This window comes from Peromyscus eremicus, chromosome 1, assembly GCF_949786415.1.
Source record: "Peromyscus eremicus chromosome 1, PerEre_H2_v1, whole genome shotgun sequence".
Lineage (NCBI taxonomy): Eukaryota > Metazoa > Chordata > Mammalia > Rodentia > Cricetidae > Peromyscus > Peromyscus eremicus.
In genome coordinates this window covers 38,562,026-38,576,572 of record NC_081416.1, presented here as the reverse complement: position 1 = coordinate 38,576,572, position 14,547 = coordinate 38,562,026, and the positions used below count along the sequence as shown (strand labels likewise).

The following is a 14,547-nucleotide window of genomic DNA, read 5'->3' as shown; positions in this document are numbered from 1 at the left end:
TAACTTATTTTCCAGGTTGTTCATTGCACTTGTATGAAAATAAAGCTGAGGGCCAATGAGATGACTCGAGGGATAAAGGTGCTTACTCTGGGTTTGACCCCGGACTCCTGTAGTGGAGTGCTGTGGTATATTACTTTAACTGTGCAAAGATACGTTACATTTGTTTATGCTGTGGGATATTACTTTAACTGTGTAAAGATGTGTTATTTTTGTTTGTGCTGCATTTGTTTAATTATAAAAAGATATATTACATTTGTTTCACCTTGCCTGCGTAAGGCACTTGATTGGTCTAATAAAGAGCAGAATGGTCAATAGCTAGACAGGAGAAAAGGATAGGCAGCACTAGCAGGCAGAGAGAAAAAATAGGAGAAATCTAGGCTCGAGAGAAGAAGGAAAAAGGAGACTCCCAGGGCCAGAAGCCAGGCAGCCGCCAGCCAAACAGCAAGAAAGAAAGAAAAGATAAGAAACCCTGAGGCGGAGCAGTGTGAAGAAGCAGCGAGAACGACCCCCGGACGGACCAAACCCGCGCACCGCTGCATCCCCGCGTCCAGCGCCGACGTCCCCCGCCGCCGCCATGCCCAAAAGAAAGGCTGAAGGGGATACTAAAGGAGACAAAGCCAAGGTGAAGGACGAGCCACAGAGAAGATCTGCAAGGTTGTCTGCTAAACCTGCTCCTCCAAAGCCAGAGCCCAAGCCTAAAAAGGCCCCAGCAAAGAAGGGAGAGAAGGTCCCCAAGGGGAAGAAGGGGAAGGCCGATGCCGGGAAGGATGCGAATAATCCTGCAGAAAACGGAGACGCCAAAACAGACCAGGCACAAAAAGCTGAAGGTGCTGGAGATGCCAAGTGAAATGTGTGCATTTTTGATAACTGTGTACTTCTGGTGACTGTACAGTTTGAAATACTATTTTTTATCAAGTTTTATAAAAATGCAGAATTTTGTTTTACTTTTTTTTTTTAAGCTATGTTGTTAGCACACAGAACACTTCATTGTTTTGAGGGGGGAAGGAACATGTGTCACTAACAAAATGTCTCCAAGGTGGATTGGTGATGGTTGATGTTGGAAAACATCTTTCCCTGCTAATTTTGAAAGACTCCTCTTGGCTCTCAGGAGAGACGTCCTGGTGTTGACATATGGGCCACCATGGCACAAAATACCTTGTGTGGGAAACTCTAAATTCATTTCTGTGTCCTCCTCCCCTGTACCATCAACATAGACTTAACTCCCTTCAAACCAGAGACCTTTTGGAACCTGACCCCCAAAATTGGTTTTGCCGGTCTATCAGGCAATCTGGACTTTGCAGTTGTATCATTGTGTCCTCAAAAGAGCAGCAGTTCCTTTTATAAAAGATTGTGGATCTTCAGATTGATAATTCTGCCGTGTTCGTTTGGTTTCCTGAAAGTCAGGGTCGGCTTGTGAAAAGTTGTTAAACAACATCCTCAATGTGAACTGTCAGCCCTCACTCTAAGCTCTCCCCCTTTTCAAAGCATCGAATGAAGACTCATCGGGTTTTATAGTGGCTTTCTGATTTTGGTAGTCTATACAAGAAGGGAGTTTGGAAGTTCTTGTATACTGTTAATGACTGTCTGCCCATGTCCTGCCTGAAAAACCATGATTGTTTATGGAAAGTATCTTTAATAAAGCTGGATACAGTTTGGCTTGGAAAAAAAAAAAAAAAAAAAGAAACCCTGAGGCAAAAGGTAAATAAACAGATTAATTTAAAAGAGCTAGCCAGAAATGTGCCTAAGCTAGGTTGAGCATTCAAAACTAATAATAAGTCTTGGTGTCATGATTTGCGAGCTAGTTAGTGGCCCAAAAGAAAAATCCTGTAGAGTGGAAACAGAGACCCACTTCTGAAAGTTGTTCTCTGTCTCTACAAGCCTTCAGTGGCACATGTGTGTTTACCCTCAGATACACAATCAATACAACACACACACACACACACACACACACACACACACACACTTTTTTCATTTTTTTTTCTTTTTCTTTTTTTTTTTTTGGTTTTTCGAGACAGGGTTTCTCTGTGTAGCTTTGCGCCTTTCCTGGAACTCACTTGGTAGTCCAGGCTGGCCTCGAACTCACAGAGATCCGCCTGGCTAACACACACACACACACACACACACACACACACACACACACACAATTTTTAAACACAGTTTATGTTCTGAAAATTGACTTTATTTTAGTCCTAATAGCTTTTGATGGATTCTCTAAGTTTTTCTGTATAGAAGAGCATGCTATTTGTGAATATAGACACTTGACTTCTTCCTCTCCAATTCTTTTTCTTGCCTAGTGTCCCTAAATAGAATCTCTAGTACAGTGTTAGGTCGGAGGGGTGAGGGTCAGAATTATTGACACATACCCGACTGCTCCTTCACTAGTAATGAGGTTAGCCAGCTAGGCTTTGCACAGTGCCCCTTTTCAGGTTGAGAAAACTCCTTTGTATTCCCATGTGTAGACGTTTCTGCTTCACTTAGCCGGCTGCAGGAAGGAGAGCGTGGTCTTCACTTAGATACCATAGATTCTCACTTTTTTTTGTTGTTGAATTTTTATAGATATTCTTGACTATTCATTTCACTTGCTCTTTGCCCTCAGGACCATCACATGTAGTTATTTTTAACATTTCTCCATGGAGGCTCAGAAGGAGTCACAGCAGTCCAGGAAGCCAGTGCCTCTTCATCTGATGGGCTTATTCATTGCTGGAGCACAGCAAAAGGGCTGTGGCACCTACGTCATCCGCTTCGTTAGTGCTAAATACGGTGGCAGCAATGGTGACATGGGGTAAGATCTCCAATTAATAGTGACAAGGTGCTTATGCAGAACCAGTGATCCGCTCTGGCGAGATCACAGGCACGAACAGAAAACAACTCATCAAAGGCCCAGGTTTGCCGGTAATTGGATCGACACTATTCCAGACCACACCTGATTAAACATCTAAAACCCAACCTGTTGGATGGGCTTCCAAGAAGCTGCAAACCAATTAGCATTTTTATCTTTCAGAAGCAGCCTAGAAAGTGGATTTTAATTTGAGCTCAGCTTGACTTCCGGGCTATGTGGAGAAAGAGGCATCAGTGAAGTCAAATGAGAAACTGTTGATTAAGTCTCATCTGAGTTTTAAAAGCATAATGCTTATAAAAGCTCTTGCCCTTTGCAATAATCCCATTTTCATCTACCTTGATGAGAATGAAGTACCGCTGAACCTCAGAATGATTTGCGACTCCAGAATTTCACATCATGCAGTCTTTAGCTCGGTGCTGAGCGGATGAAAGCACCTGTGTTTACATGGTGACTAGGAAGAACAGAGTCCTTTTGTTGCGATTGCTTCTGCCTTTGATGCTAACATCCAAGAATTATAAATGAGTTGGAAATAGAGACACCTGTGATTTCTAAAGATGTCACAGGAGGAATTGATTTGGGTTGCTCGACTGCATCTTCTTTGACTTTCGACACTTGAGTGTTTTTGTTTTTTTCTCTCATGATGGACTTGGACTTCCTTCCATAAATGCTTTTTGTATCTCCCAAGCAGAAGATATGGGAACAGCAGGAGCTTGACATTTAGCTCATTAGTTTAGAACTAAGATTTCTCACCCTGGTGCCTATGGTTACCAAAGTACATTCTCCCTGGTGAATACCTTCCACCTCCTACAGATCTGAAGCCAGCAGGCAATGGCATTTACCTAGCCACCTCTCATGGGGTAAATCAACTTTTAAATCCTTCCTTAGAATTCGTGTATATACTTGTGTTCTTTGCACATAAAAATTAAGCAAATCTAATGCTAATGAACACATATACATGCCAACTCTGGACCAGGATCTCATGCTCACTCATTACTCATCACAAGAATCCCAGTGACTATGAGACACAAAGGGATCAAGTTAGTGTCCAAGGTAACGGGGCTGCCAAGCAGAAGAGCTGGAGTCTGAGGCTTGAGAATCCCTACAACGCACTACTGCCATATGAATAACAACTCATATTGTTTCTTTGCACAGCAGAACGAGTGATCAGTAGAGTGGTCCAAACAATAAAGTCAGAATTGCTTCTGATCTTCGTTTCTCTACTTACCAATTAATTCTTTGTGAAGGTCTATATATGTGTACCAGGGTCTAAGAATTCTGTCACTATGGTAGGCAGATAAAATTAATACTCAGACTGCAAAATACCTGAGTAGATTTTTTTTTTGAGACAGGGTTTCTCTGTGTAGCTTTGGAGCCTTTCCTGGAACTCATTCTGTAGCCCAGGCTGGCCTCAAACTCACAGAGATCCTCCTGCCTCTGCCTCCTGAGTGCTGGGATGAAAGGCATGTGCCACCACCACCCAGCTCTGAGTAGATTCTTAGTATTGTAAGATGGATTTAGGCTGAGACAATTAGACCAATAAACAGCAACTAGATATTCAGATATTTTTTCTGGAGAACAAGTGACTTTAGGAAGATTTTAATAGCTCCATCTAAAAGCAACTTTTAGATCATTTACCAGGACAGTCTAAAGTCATTTTATATGTTAAGATAAAATTTTTGAAACCCCACTTCAGCAAGTGTATGACGGTACTACCCTACTCAAAAGTCATCAATTTCTAGTACAAGAAAAAAAAAATGGTCAAAATCCAAAACCTATTGTATTAGGGCTAAGACCTAATGGAGGAGATTATGCAAATAAATTATCAATCATGTGTCAAGAGTTAGTAGTTATTAACACAAGAAATATCATGTAGTTGGCCATTTGGAGTTGTAGACCTGGCAGCTCTGTTTAACCTAAAATCTTCATTTAAACAATTTAAATAACAGTAAGCTTTTTGAGGTGTGAAGATTGCCTCTCATAAGCCTTTGCATGTCTCTGAGCATCTGACATATAAGAGGCAGTCAAAACATGATGATAACTTGAATGGATTCACTAATTAGTCTCTGTGAAGTGTTTGAGAAGTGCATCCTACATCCGTGATATGCACATGCTGAAAATCTTAAAGTTGGACAATTGGAGGAAATCACTTCTCTCTGCATCTGTGCTTCCTTGCTAGCAAAATGGAGAGTTAGGCTGGGGAAATCTCTAGGGCTTTTTTCCTTGTTCAGAAAGTCTGTTCAGACCAGCAGTGTCTGTCGCACCAAAGGGAAGAGTAGATATCAAGGTCTTGCTCGCGTGTATTTACCTTAAGGACTGAGTGAAATGTTAGCACTGCTTCAGGTAGATAATGGTGGGTCAGAGATGGGCAGTGTATGAAGGAAGCTGCCCACACTTAGGAGCCACAGCTGGTCAATGAAGTGGACTCGGCAGATGAAGGAAGGAAGAGTGGAAAACAAACCTCCATCTGCGTTCGCTGATTGCTCTTTGGACTCCAGTTAAGAGTAGGGCAGGAAGCCGGGCGGTGGTGGCGCACGCGTTTAATCCCAGCACTCTGGAGGCAGAGCCAGGCGGATCTCTGTGAGTTCGAGGCCAGCCTGGGCTACCAAGTGAGTCCCAGGAAAGGCGCAAAGCTACACAGAGAAACCCTGTCTCGAAAGACCGGAAAAAAAAAAAAAAAAGAGTAGGGCAGGAAGCTAACTTATCACCCAGTAGAGGGAGCCAGACTGAAATGTTAACCAGGCCACAGAGTTAAATGTTAACATTTGAAGGAATTGTTTGCTGGGGCTAAAAAGAAAAAAAAAAAAATATTTTGATACTGAATCCTCTTGTCTGGGTCCTATATAACAAGCAAAAACTGTTTATAGGGTCAAAACTAATCCCCCAAAGGTTAAGTTTTCCCCCTAGTGACAGATGTGCTGAAAACAAAGCAAAGAAGCAGATAGATCCTTTGTTAGAGGTCATCAGAAGTGGAGGATGCTGAGGGAGAGGACAGGTATGGGTTAGCCTATGGGTGTCTGAGTGTGCATTCAAATAACCCTTACAGGCAGTGAAAATGCAGTGCGCTTACTTGTACATCGGGTTGTATGTTTAATTAGGAGGGATGGGTCATGCTGAAGTAGGAGAACCTCTAATTCAGCATTGCTGAGGTCCTTACAAACAGCAGGATTCAGACACAGATGTGTGTAAAACTTGTGGAAAGATGGGTACAGAGCGCAGGGTTAGGCCAGGAAGCAACTGGAAGCCAGAGAGAGGCATAGTGTAGATTCCCTCATAGCCCCCAGAAGGAACTAGACACACAGACTCCCCATTTAACACCTCTCCCACATCTCAGCCTTTCAGCACCCAGCAGGAACCAGACACACAGACTCCCCGTTTACACACCCCCAACATCTCAGCCTCTCAGCCCCCAGAAGAGTGGGACAACAAAGCCCCATTGCTGTCCACACATCTCACTGTATAGTATCTAACGGCAGCCCCAGAAAACTAACACGGGCTATTATTCTATTGTTTGGTGGCATAAAGGACAGATGTGTCTTCTTAAGTGACACCTTCAGTTGCTTTTCATTTTAATTATTCAGACAAAAAAAAAAGGTTTTTAATATTCCAAAGAAATATAAATGCAGTTTAAATACTAGGAAGCATGACTAGACAAAACTAAGAAACTAAAACCACTCACACAAACTAGGCCTAACCTTTGTGAAGAGTTTATCCTCCAGATATTTTTATAGGATTATAAGCATATTCGACATTTTTACAAAAAAAATCTTTAAATACTGATTTATTTGCTAAATGATACACAGCTTCCACAAAAATAAATTTTAATTTTTCTCATACCCAGTCTATAGCTCAGTGCCTTTGAACATTACAAAATGCTCTTGGAAATTGTTTAGTCCAACCAGTCATCCAGTCCAAATTCCCCCTTTTTTTCTTTTAAATCTCAACAACTTGTTAAATAAGCTGGGCCAACTGTTTTACAGAATGTCCCGTCTTCTATATTTATCTGGGTATTTCCATGTGGTATCATTTATGTTTGCATTTCTATCTTTTGTATCTCCAATAGACTAAAATAGAAGCAACAGCTTATGTGTTCAAGTTAAATATTTAGCTAGAGCACATCACAGGTGATGGTACGTGTTTCACAGCAAACAGCTTTAAATGGAGTCTGGTGAAGTCCTCAAAATAGAATGCTTTTGACTCTCGTATCCCATAGACATTTTGTATCATAGAAATCCCCTCTCTCTAAAGCAGAGAATAGTAAAAGGTGCCCAAGTATGTCCATTATTCAGTAAATAGACACTTTCTGAATGTAATTATCAATTTACTTTCCATGCAGGAAGCTGTAAGACATGAACTCCTAAAACACATCAAAATTGTGTCTTCGGTATTTGTTAAATATTGAGACTTCCTTTATCTCATCCATCTCATTAACTTCCTAGTTGACCTCAGCAATACATCACTTAAGCATTTACTAAATGATTAAGAAGCATACCTTCCTGAGTATTTTGGGGAATACAGAAGTGAAATGCTCCCACCTCTGTTGAACTTCTCCTAATTGCTCAGAACTGACACAGTATGAAATCAAGTTCCACTAACAGACCCTTAAGCTCATTTGTCACATGTTCCCATTCCTTTGACTGTCTGAGTCGCAGAAGGCCACCTTATAGGACCTTCATTTTCCTGGGAATCATAGTCAACCACACTTTACTTTGAAAGAAGGTAGACTCATTCCTTGGTCAAACATGTGAGCAACTCCAGAAGGTCCATCCCTTCAACTCTGTTGTCTACACAGCATCATCCCTTAATGACTCTCTCATGGGTTTTTTGTAAACTCAGACCTCATTTCTTTGAATTGAAAACTGTATCTACCATGGCAAATTCCTCTCGATCCAGATCATTGTTCCAGGTCCCATTCCCATTATATATAATAAAGACATCTGAAAAGATTTTTCTGTTTAAACCAGGTGAAGAAAAGAACATAGCAAGTATATCTTGCAGATTCCTCAATAAATAGTTTAAAGTCCAATGGTAAGTGGGCTTTAGTCCCAGCACTTGAGAGGCACAGGCAGGCAGATCTCTGTGAATTTGAAGCCAGCCTGGTCTTACAGAGCTAGTTTCAGGATAGCCAGAGCTATACAAAGAAACCCTGTTTCCAAAAAATCAAACAAACAAAAAAGTTTAACGGAGTGTGTAAAAAACTCTTTCATAACACAGAAACATATAAAAAGAAGTGGTTGGAATTTCTGGGTTTTACGAAGTATCAAGACAGTAGCTGTGAAAGAACTCAAGGAGATGGGTAGTTGGAAGGCAGAATGAGACAATAAAAAAAGCAGATGAAGTGGACATGGAGGTAATAATCCTGATGCCTCTCACTCCAGAGAAAACTGACAGAGAAAATGACCCCAAGCCATTGACATCGTGAAGAATCTTGGATGTCTCTAACAGTGGGTTAACCTCAGTTGAAGGCCTGGGGACGGGGAGGACTTTTTCTGGGTAGACTGTACAGAATTGTTTTTTCTCTAAAGTGTCGTTGCTGAAAGGGTAGAAAGGAGATTATTCATAGGCAAATAGCAATGATGAAACTTTTAAACCTTTCTAGACTTTTAACATTGAAAGTGGAATCCGCTTTTCAACTTGACATGACAGAGACATTAAAAGTGTTTGTGGCACTATAACTCCTTGGAGAAAAGCTTGATTTTAAGGTGTGGCAAAGAACATAGAAGAGGCACCTGGACTGGCTGTGGATTCCTGCTGTCAGGATGTCCCAGTATATGTTGCACATACTTGGAGCAGGATGCTTTTTTATGCATATCCTCACTTTTCCCTTGATGTTCTTTCTCACCACTAATGCTTCCATCGATTTCATCATGGATTCCTACGCGGTCCCCTTCCCATCTAACTCATCATTAAAACCGTTGAACTCTACGTCTTACGTAGCTCTGTATGCTGCTTTCTTTCCACACTGTTGTCTCTCCCTGAACACTTCCAGTAGCTTCTTCACTGCTGTTCTTTCCCCATCCATTTTCTTTTCAACCACTGTCCTCCCTTACCTCTGAGTCATCTCTCTACTTACATTTCTTCCCACGTTACCAAACAGTTCAAGATTATCACCACTTTCTCTTCTGCATTACCTGCATGGCCTTTTGTAATCTCACCCCTTCCTACCCCTACCTCCTTAGCTGCTACCTCTTCCTGTCATTCTCCCAAACTACAAAACTTTTCAAAGTGCATCATCCCCTGTATTATAAAACAGCTTTTCGCACACTCTGTTGGACTTTAAACTACTTACAAGAAAGATGTATCTGCAAGAAACACTCTTTATGGTTTCCCAACATTCTTTTCTTTCATCTGACTTAAACAGAAAACCACTTTCAGATTTCTGTATTTTCTTGTGCTGCTTTAGAAACATTCCTTTATATGATGGACTTCAATTTTGCAAAAGCTATGATATAAATATGCAGTTTGTTTCCTTCAGCAGTGACTAAAGGCTTTTATGTGGGCAACTCTTAGCTCATATAAACATCCCTTAATTATTGATATCTTATCAGCTGCCATGTGAAACATTATTTGAATTGGACTTTTTGTGAGTTTATGAAAAATTTTAATAAAGATGTGAATCAAGTCCACCTAAAGAATACAATGCTGAGAAAACATTTTTTACTGACATTCATTCTGTACCTCTCTCTGTTTGCCAATTACAACATGAATTATACTTGGTGGCCCAAGGTGCACCATTAAAGATGCATTTTTTATGATAGTGCCTGAGATTCAGTTGGGAACTTATCCATATTTTTCACATTTCCAATAAAGGTACACTTACTAGGTACCTATATGAATTCAGGCCATTAAATATTAATGTAAATATGTCTTATTAAATCCTTACACTACTGCAAGTATATAGAATAAAAATAATTATAACCTATAAGTACTTGATTTCACCTACATTAAAACAGTATTTGGATAATTTTGAGGTGCCCATGTCCATACTTGGGAATATCTTCCTTTCTAAAACTCTTCCAGAAACTCATACCCAGACCTTCCCCTCTTCTGAGTGCCTCTCTTCCTCTCAACTCTAGACATTGACCAAGCAAAGTTCAACATCTAGGTGAGCCCTCAGGAGGCTTCTGCTGGCTGCCTTGCCAAAATCTGCTTACTCCTTTCTTTCCTGTCAAGAGTACCTTGCTTCTCCTCAAGTGACCACCCAACAGAATCTAGAGAAAGCTGGTCATCCTTAGCCATAGATAAGTAGATTCCAGTCTTGTTAGGCCAATCAACACAGAGACTGTGAGGCAGAGAGCATGCTGAGGAATCTCCTGGGAAAAGATTCCCAGATGTAAGAAACAAACTCAATCACACTTTTTCCTCTGAACACTCTGGGTCTGAATGTGAGGCCTGAAACATCTTTAACTGTTATATAGCCAATCCGAGGGAAGAGGCAAGAAAACTCCAGAACCTGGACAGTGCACTAGGTAGACATATACCTTACTCCTAGATTCCTTGTGGCATGAGATCATAAGTGTGCACACTGTTTAACCCAGTAGAAGAATTCTACCTCTTTCAGAAAAAGAGTGTGCAAACTAGTGTATCCTGTAGTAGTAATTGAGCCTGGAAGTCTGCAGCCAGCAGATGGACTAGCAGGGAGACTGGGAAAGGCCAACACTGGAGTTCAAGTTCAAGGATCATTTAAGGAAGAATTTCTCTGCTTGCAGCTCTGTCATTTGTCCTATTCACGCCGTCAGTTGGCTAGTTGTCCTAGTTTTTCTGTTGTGTGATGAAATACTGATCAAGGCAAACTTGTGGAGGAAAGGGTTCACTTAGCTTATGGTCTGTATCACGGGAAGCCAAGGCAAGGAACTGAAGGAAGGAATCTAGAGGCAGGAACCAAAGCAGAGACTATGAAGGCTCCCCATGACTTGCTCAGCTTGCTTTCCTATACAACGCAGGACCACCTGCCCAAAGATGACAACAGCCACAGGGGTTTGGGCCCTCTGTTAGTCAAGAAAATGCCACCACAGATGTGTCCACAGGCCAATCTGGTAAAAGACTGTGTTTTGCTCTTTCCAGGTGACTCCAGTTTGAGTCAAGTTGACAGATGCTAACCAGTACACTGAGCCTTATCCAAATGTAGGAGATCAATCTGCTTCACACAAACTCCACAGGTTTAAATATGTCTTATCTTAAACACCCTTGTGGGAGCATCTAGAATGATGTTTGACTATATAGGTATTACGACTTAGCAAATTCAACACATAAGATTGCCATCATAACCTCTGTATAGTTTCATAACCAATTTCTTGAGACCTTATCACACTCTGGAATGTCAAAAGCTTTTGTGTCATTATATATAAACATTTTCTCTCATTAATGTCATGCTAACTAAAAGAACAAAATCACAATTTTGCATAAACTTGGCAATACTGAAACCAAGACATTGTATAAAGGGAGCAAAAAACGTCTAGCCCTAGAAAACTGCTGGAAAATTGGAGGTACGATAAAGAAACCAGTGGTCTAGATTCTGGAGAGGAAGGGGCAGTGCATGGTAGTTCATGCAAGCCTGAGACTCAATATTTCCAATGCTGTGAGAAATTGAAGTTGCCAACACCAGAAAGACACGCCAGAGACTCGGTTTCTACAAGATCATCTGTTCTGTATGCAGGTAGGAAATAGTATGCCTACTCAAGCTATTTAAGAAATATTTAATAGGGCATAGAAGTAGTACAGGAAATGTAACAAAGTAGAGAAATAATAGTTAATTCTGCCCTGAAACAAGATAGGACCCAGAGTATGCATGTTAGATGTATTTTCCATGGATCACAAGAAACATGTAGAAAAAGATGTTCCCATAACATGAAGGCAGAGGATTGATGGACAGATATAATCTGCCAAGGAATGCAATCAGCCAGAAGGGAACATGCTGGAAAAACTGTTCTCAGTCCACTTCCTATGTCACCCGCTGATTCTCTCATCATGCCAAGGGAAGCCAGCCAGAGTGAGACTGCCAGATAAAATACAAGACATCCAGTTGAACAGGGATTCAGATAAGTGTATGTATTTATACTATATATATATATACCAGACATACCTGCCTTAAAAGCTACATTTATCTGCAATTCAAATTAAACCACGCATCCCTCATTCTTACTGGCTGAGTCTTGGCAGTAGAATCCAGAAGACTTCTAAACCTACACAAGAGCCTCTAAGCACCATCAGGGCCCAGAAGGGACCACTCACAAGTGTAGATGGAGTTTTCCTGCCTGGCCCACAGTCAGGACAAATCTCTTTCACCTGCCAGTCCCACAGCCGCTCAAACCCGACCAAGTAAACACAGAGACTTATATTGCTTACAAACTGTATGGCCGTGGCAGGCTTCTTGTTATCTACTTCTTCTATCACAAATTAACCCATTTCTATTAATCTATACCTTGCCACATAGCTCGTGGCTTACCAGCATCTTCATATGCTGTTTGTCATCATGGTGGCTGGCAGTGTCTCTCTGACTCAGCCTTCCACTTCCCAGCTTTATTCTCCTCCTTGCCCTGCCTATACTTCCTGCCTAGCCAATGGCCAATCAGTGTTTTATTTATTGACTAATTAGCAACACATTTGCCATACAGAACATTCCACCGCACACAAGCATATTTGGAGCAGCCAGAATACTTCCCCTCTTGACTCGTGAAAATTGCGTGTTTCTCTTCCAACCAAAGTGACCTACTTTTTTTTTATTTTTGTTCTAGTTAGTGCCCCGGAAACTCTACAAAGGATTCTAGGACAATAAAGATCTTAAAAAGTAAAATATGTAGATATATGATATTTTTAAGATGTCATAATTAACTTTTAACTACAGTGTTCATTAGTATTAACAAACTCAGGAGAGTAAAGTAACTCTCTTATCTTCTAGAATCGTCAAAGTTGTTATTTTCCCAGATAAATAGATCTTTTCACGTGCTGCACACTAAGACTTCAGATGATTTGCCTTCTCTCTTTTAATGTCCCCTCCCAAATTTATGTTGGGATTTAATGACAATAGCATCATAATATTAAGAGTTGGCATCCTTAAGATAATGAAATTGCCATCAGAGTAGTCTGCCCTCAAGAATGGGTTAGTGTCTGTGTTAGACCTATCACTGTGATAGAATAACATATGTACAAATCAAAAGAGGCATTATTTGACCTCAGAGTTTCAGAGGTGTCCACCCCTTGTCACAGGGGTGGCATGGGAAACAACTCACATCGTGGTGGCAAGCAAGCAGAGTGAGAATGTCTGCACAAGTAGCTTTTTGTTTTTTTCTCATCCTATCAGATGGCACAGCTCACATTTAAAAGCTCCCTAGTTCCTTATATAATCCTCACAAAGACCCTGAGGTCTCTGTGTGTTTACTTGATTGGGTCTGAGCGGCTGTGGGACTGGCAGGTGACAGAGATTTGTCCTGACTGTGGGCCAGGCAGGAAACCTCTAGCTACATTTCTCAGCCAAACTGACAATGAAGATTAAGAATCAAGCCCACCCCTTGTCAACTTGATATCCAAACATATCTCTTTAAACTGTTCTGTCCCTGGTCCTCAAAGGGTCCATGCCTGTGGGAGTCTGCTGGAGTCCAGCTCCAAGAAGTGTTTTGTGGAGAGGAGAGAGGAATGAAGAAATGATAGAAAGAGATGATAAGAAAGACAGAGACACAGGATAGCTTTGGGAGGGCCTTGGGTCAATACCCAGTCACCTTGAGATTTATTCCAAAGGGGTTTTTGCCGTGCGGTGGTGGCACATGCCTTTAGTCCCAGAACTTGGGAGGCAGATCGAGGCCAGCCTGGTCCACAGAGCAAGATCCAGGACAGGCACCAAAGCTACACAGAGAAAGCCTGTCTCAAAAAACAAAAAAACAACAACAAAAAAAACCCTTAACAAACAAAATCCAAAGGGCTTTTTATCCACTACCCAGGGGAGAGGCAAAAGACCTCCCTCTTGCAAGGTCAAAGTACAATGTACAGTCAAGTGTAGACCCTTTAAAACACCTGGTTCCCACTCCCATAGCCAAATCATCCCATTATGCAGCCCTGCTGGGTAAAGCAAGCTCAGATTCTCTGACTCTGAGTAAGGTCTCACTAGATAGCCTCATACATACCCATCTCATAACCAGCCTGTCATTGTCCAAAATATCCCATAGCTACAATATTGTTCCAGACACTCTGAGATTCAGGGTGCCATGGATTTAATCTGAAATGATCCCACTGTAGGCTCAGGTTTCTTCTCCAACTGTGGTACTCTGTGAAGGCTATGGAGCCTATAGGAGTTGTGGCCTGGCTTGCAGTTATCTCAGGGAAGGTCTTTGAAGTTATACCTAAGCTTTAGTTTGTTTCTTTATTCTCTGCCTCCCGGCATTTATTAGTTTCTTTTTGTTTGCTTGATAAAATACCTGACAAAGGGCAACTTAAAGGAGGAAATGGTTTACTTTAGCTTATAGCTCCAGAAGGGATACAGTCTATCGTGATGGGTGAAGTGTGGTGACAAACAGGGAAAGCATAGTGGCGGGAACAGGAAGCTGACTTTGTATCCACACACCAGAAGCAGGGAGAGAACAGGAAGTAGACCCAGCTTATAAAACATGAAAGGCCGCCCCTGGTGATAGGTTTCCTCCAGCAGCTCCACCTCCTAAAAGTTTCAGACCTTCCTAGACAGCACTGGCGACAGGGAACCGAGTGTTCAAATACATGAGCCG

General features: G+C 41.5%; 1 protein-coding gene across 1 annotated transcript; it reads left to right on the top strand.

Moving 5' to 3' along the window:
• Nucleotides 1-473: 473 nt before the first annotated feature.
• LOC131896765 (non-histone chromosomal protein HMG-17) lies at nt 474-1,655 on the top strand. The gene has a single exon (XM_059247551.1). The coding sequence runs from the start codon at nt 575-577 to the stop codon at nt 845-847; it is 273 nt and encodes a 90-aa protein (XP_059103534.1). The 5' UTR covers nt 474-574; the 3' UTR covers nt 848-1,655.
• Nucleotides 1,656-14,547: the final 12,892 nt, after the last annotated feature.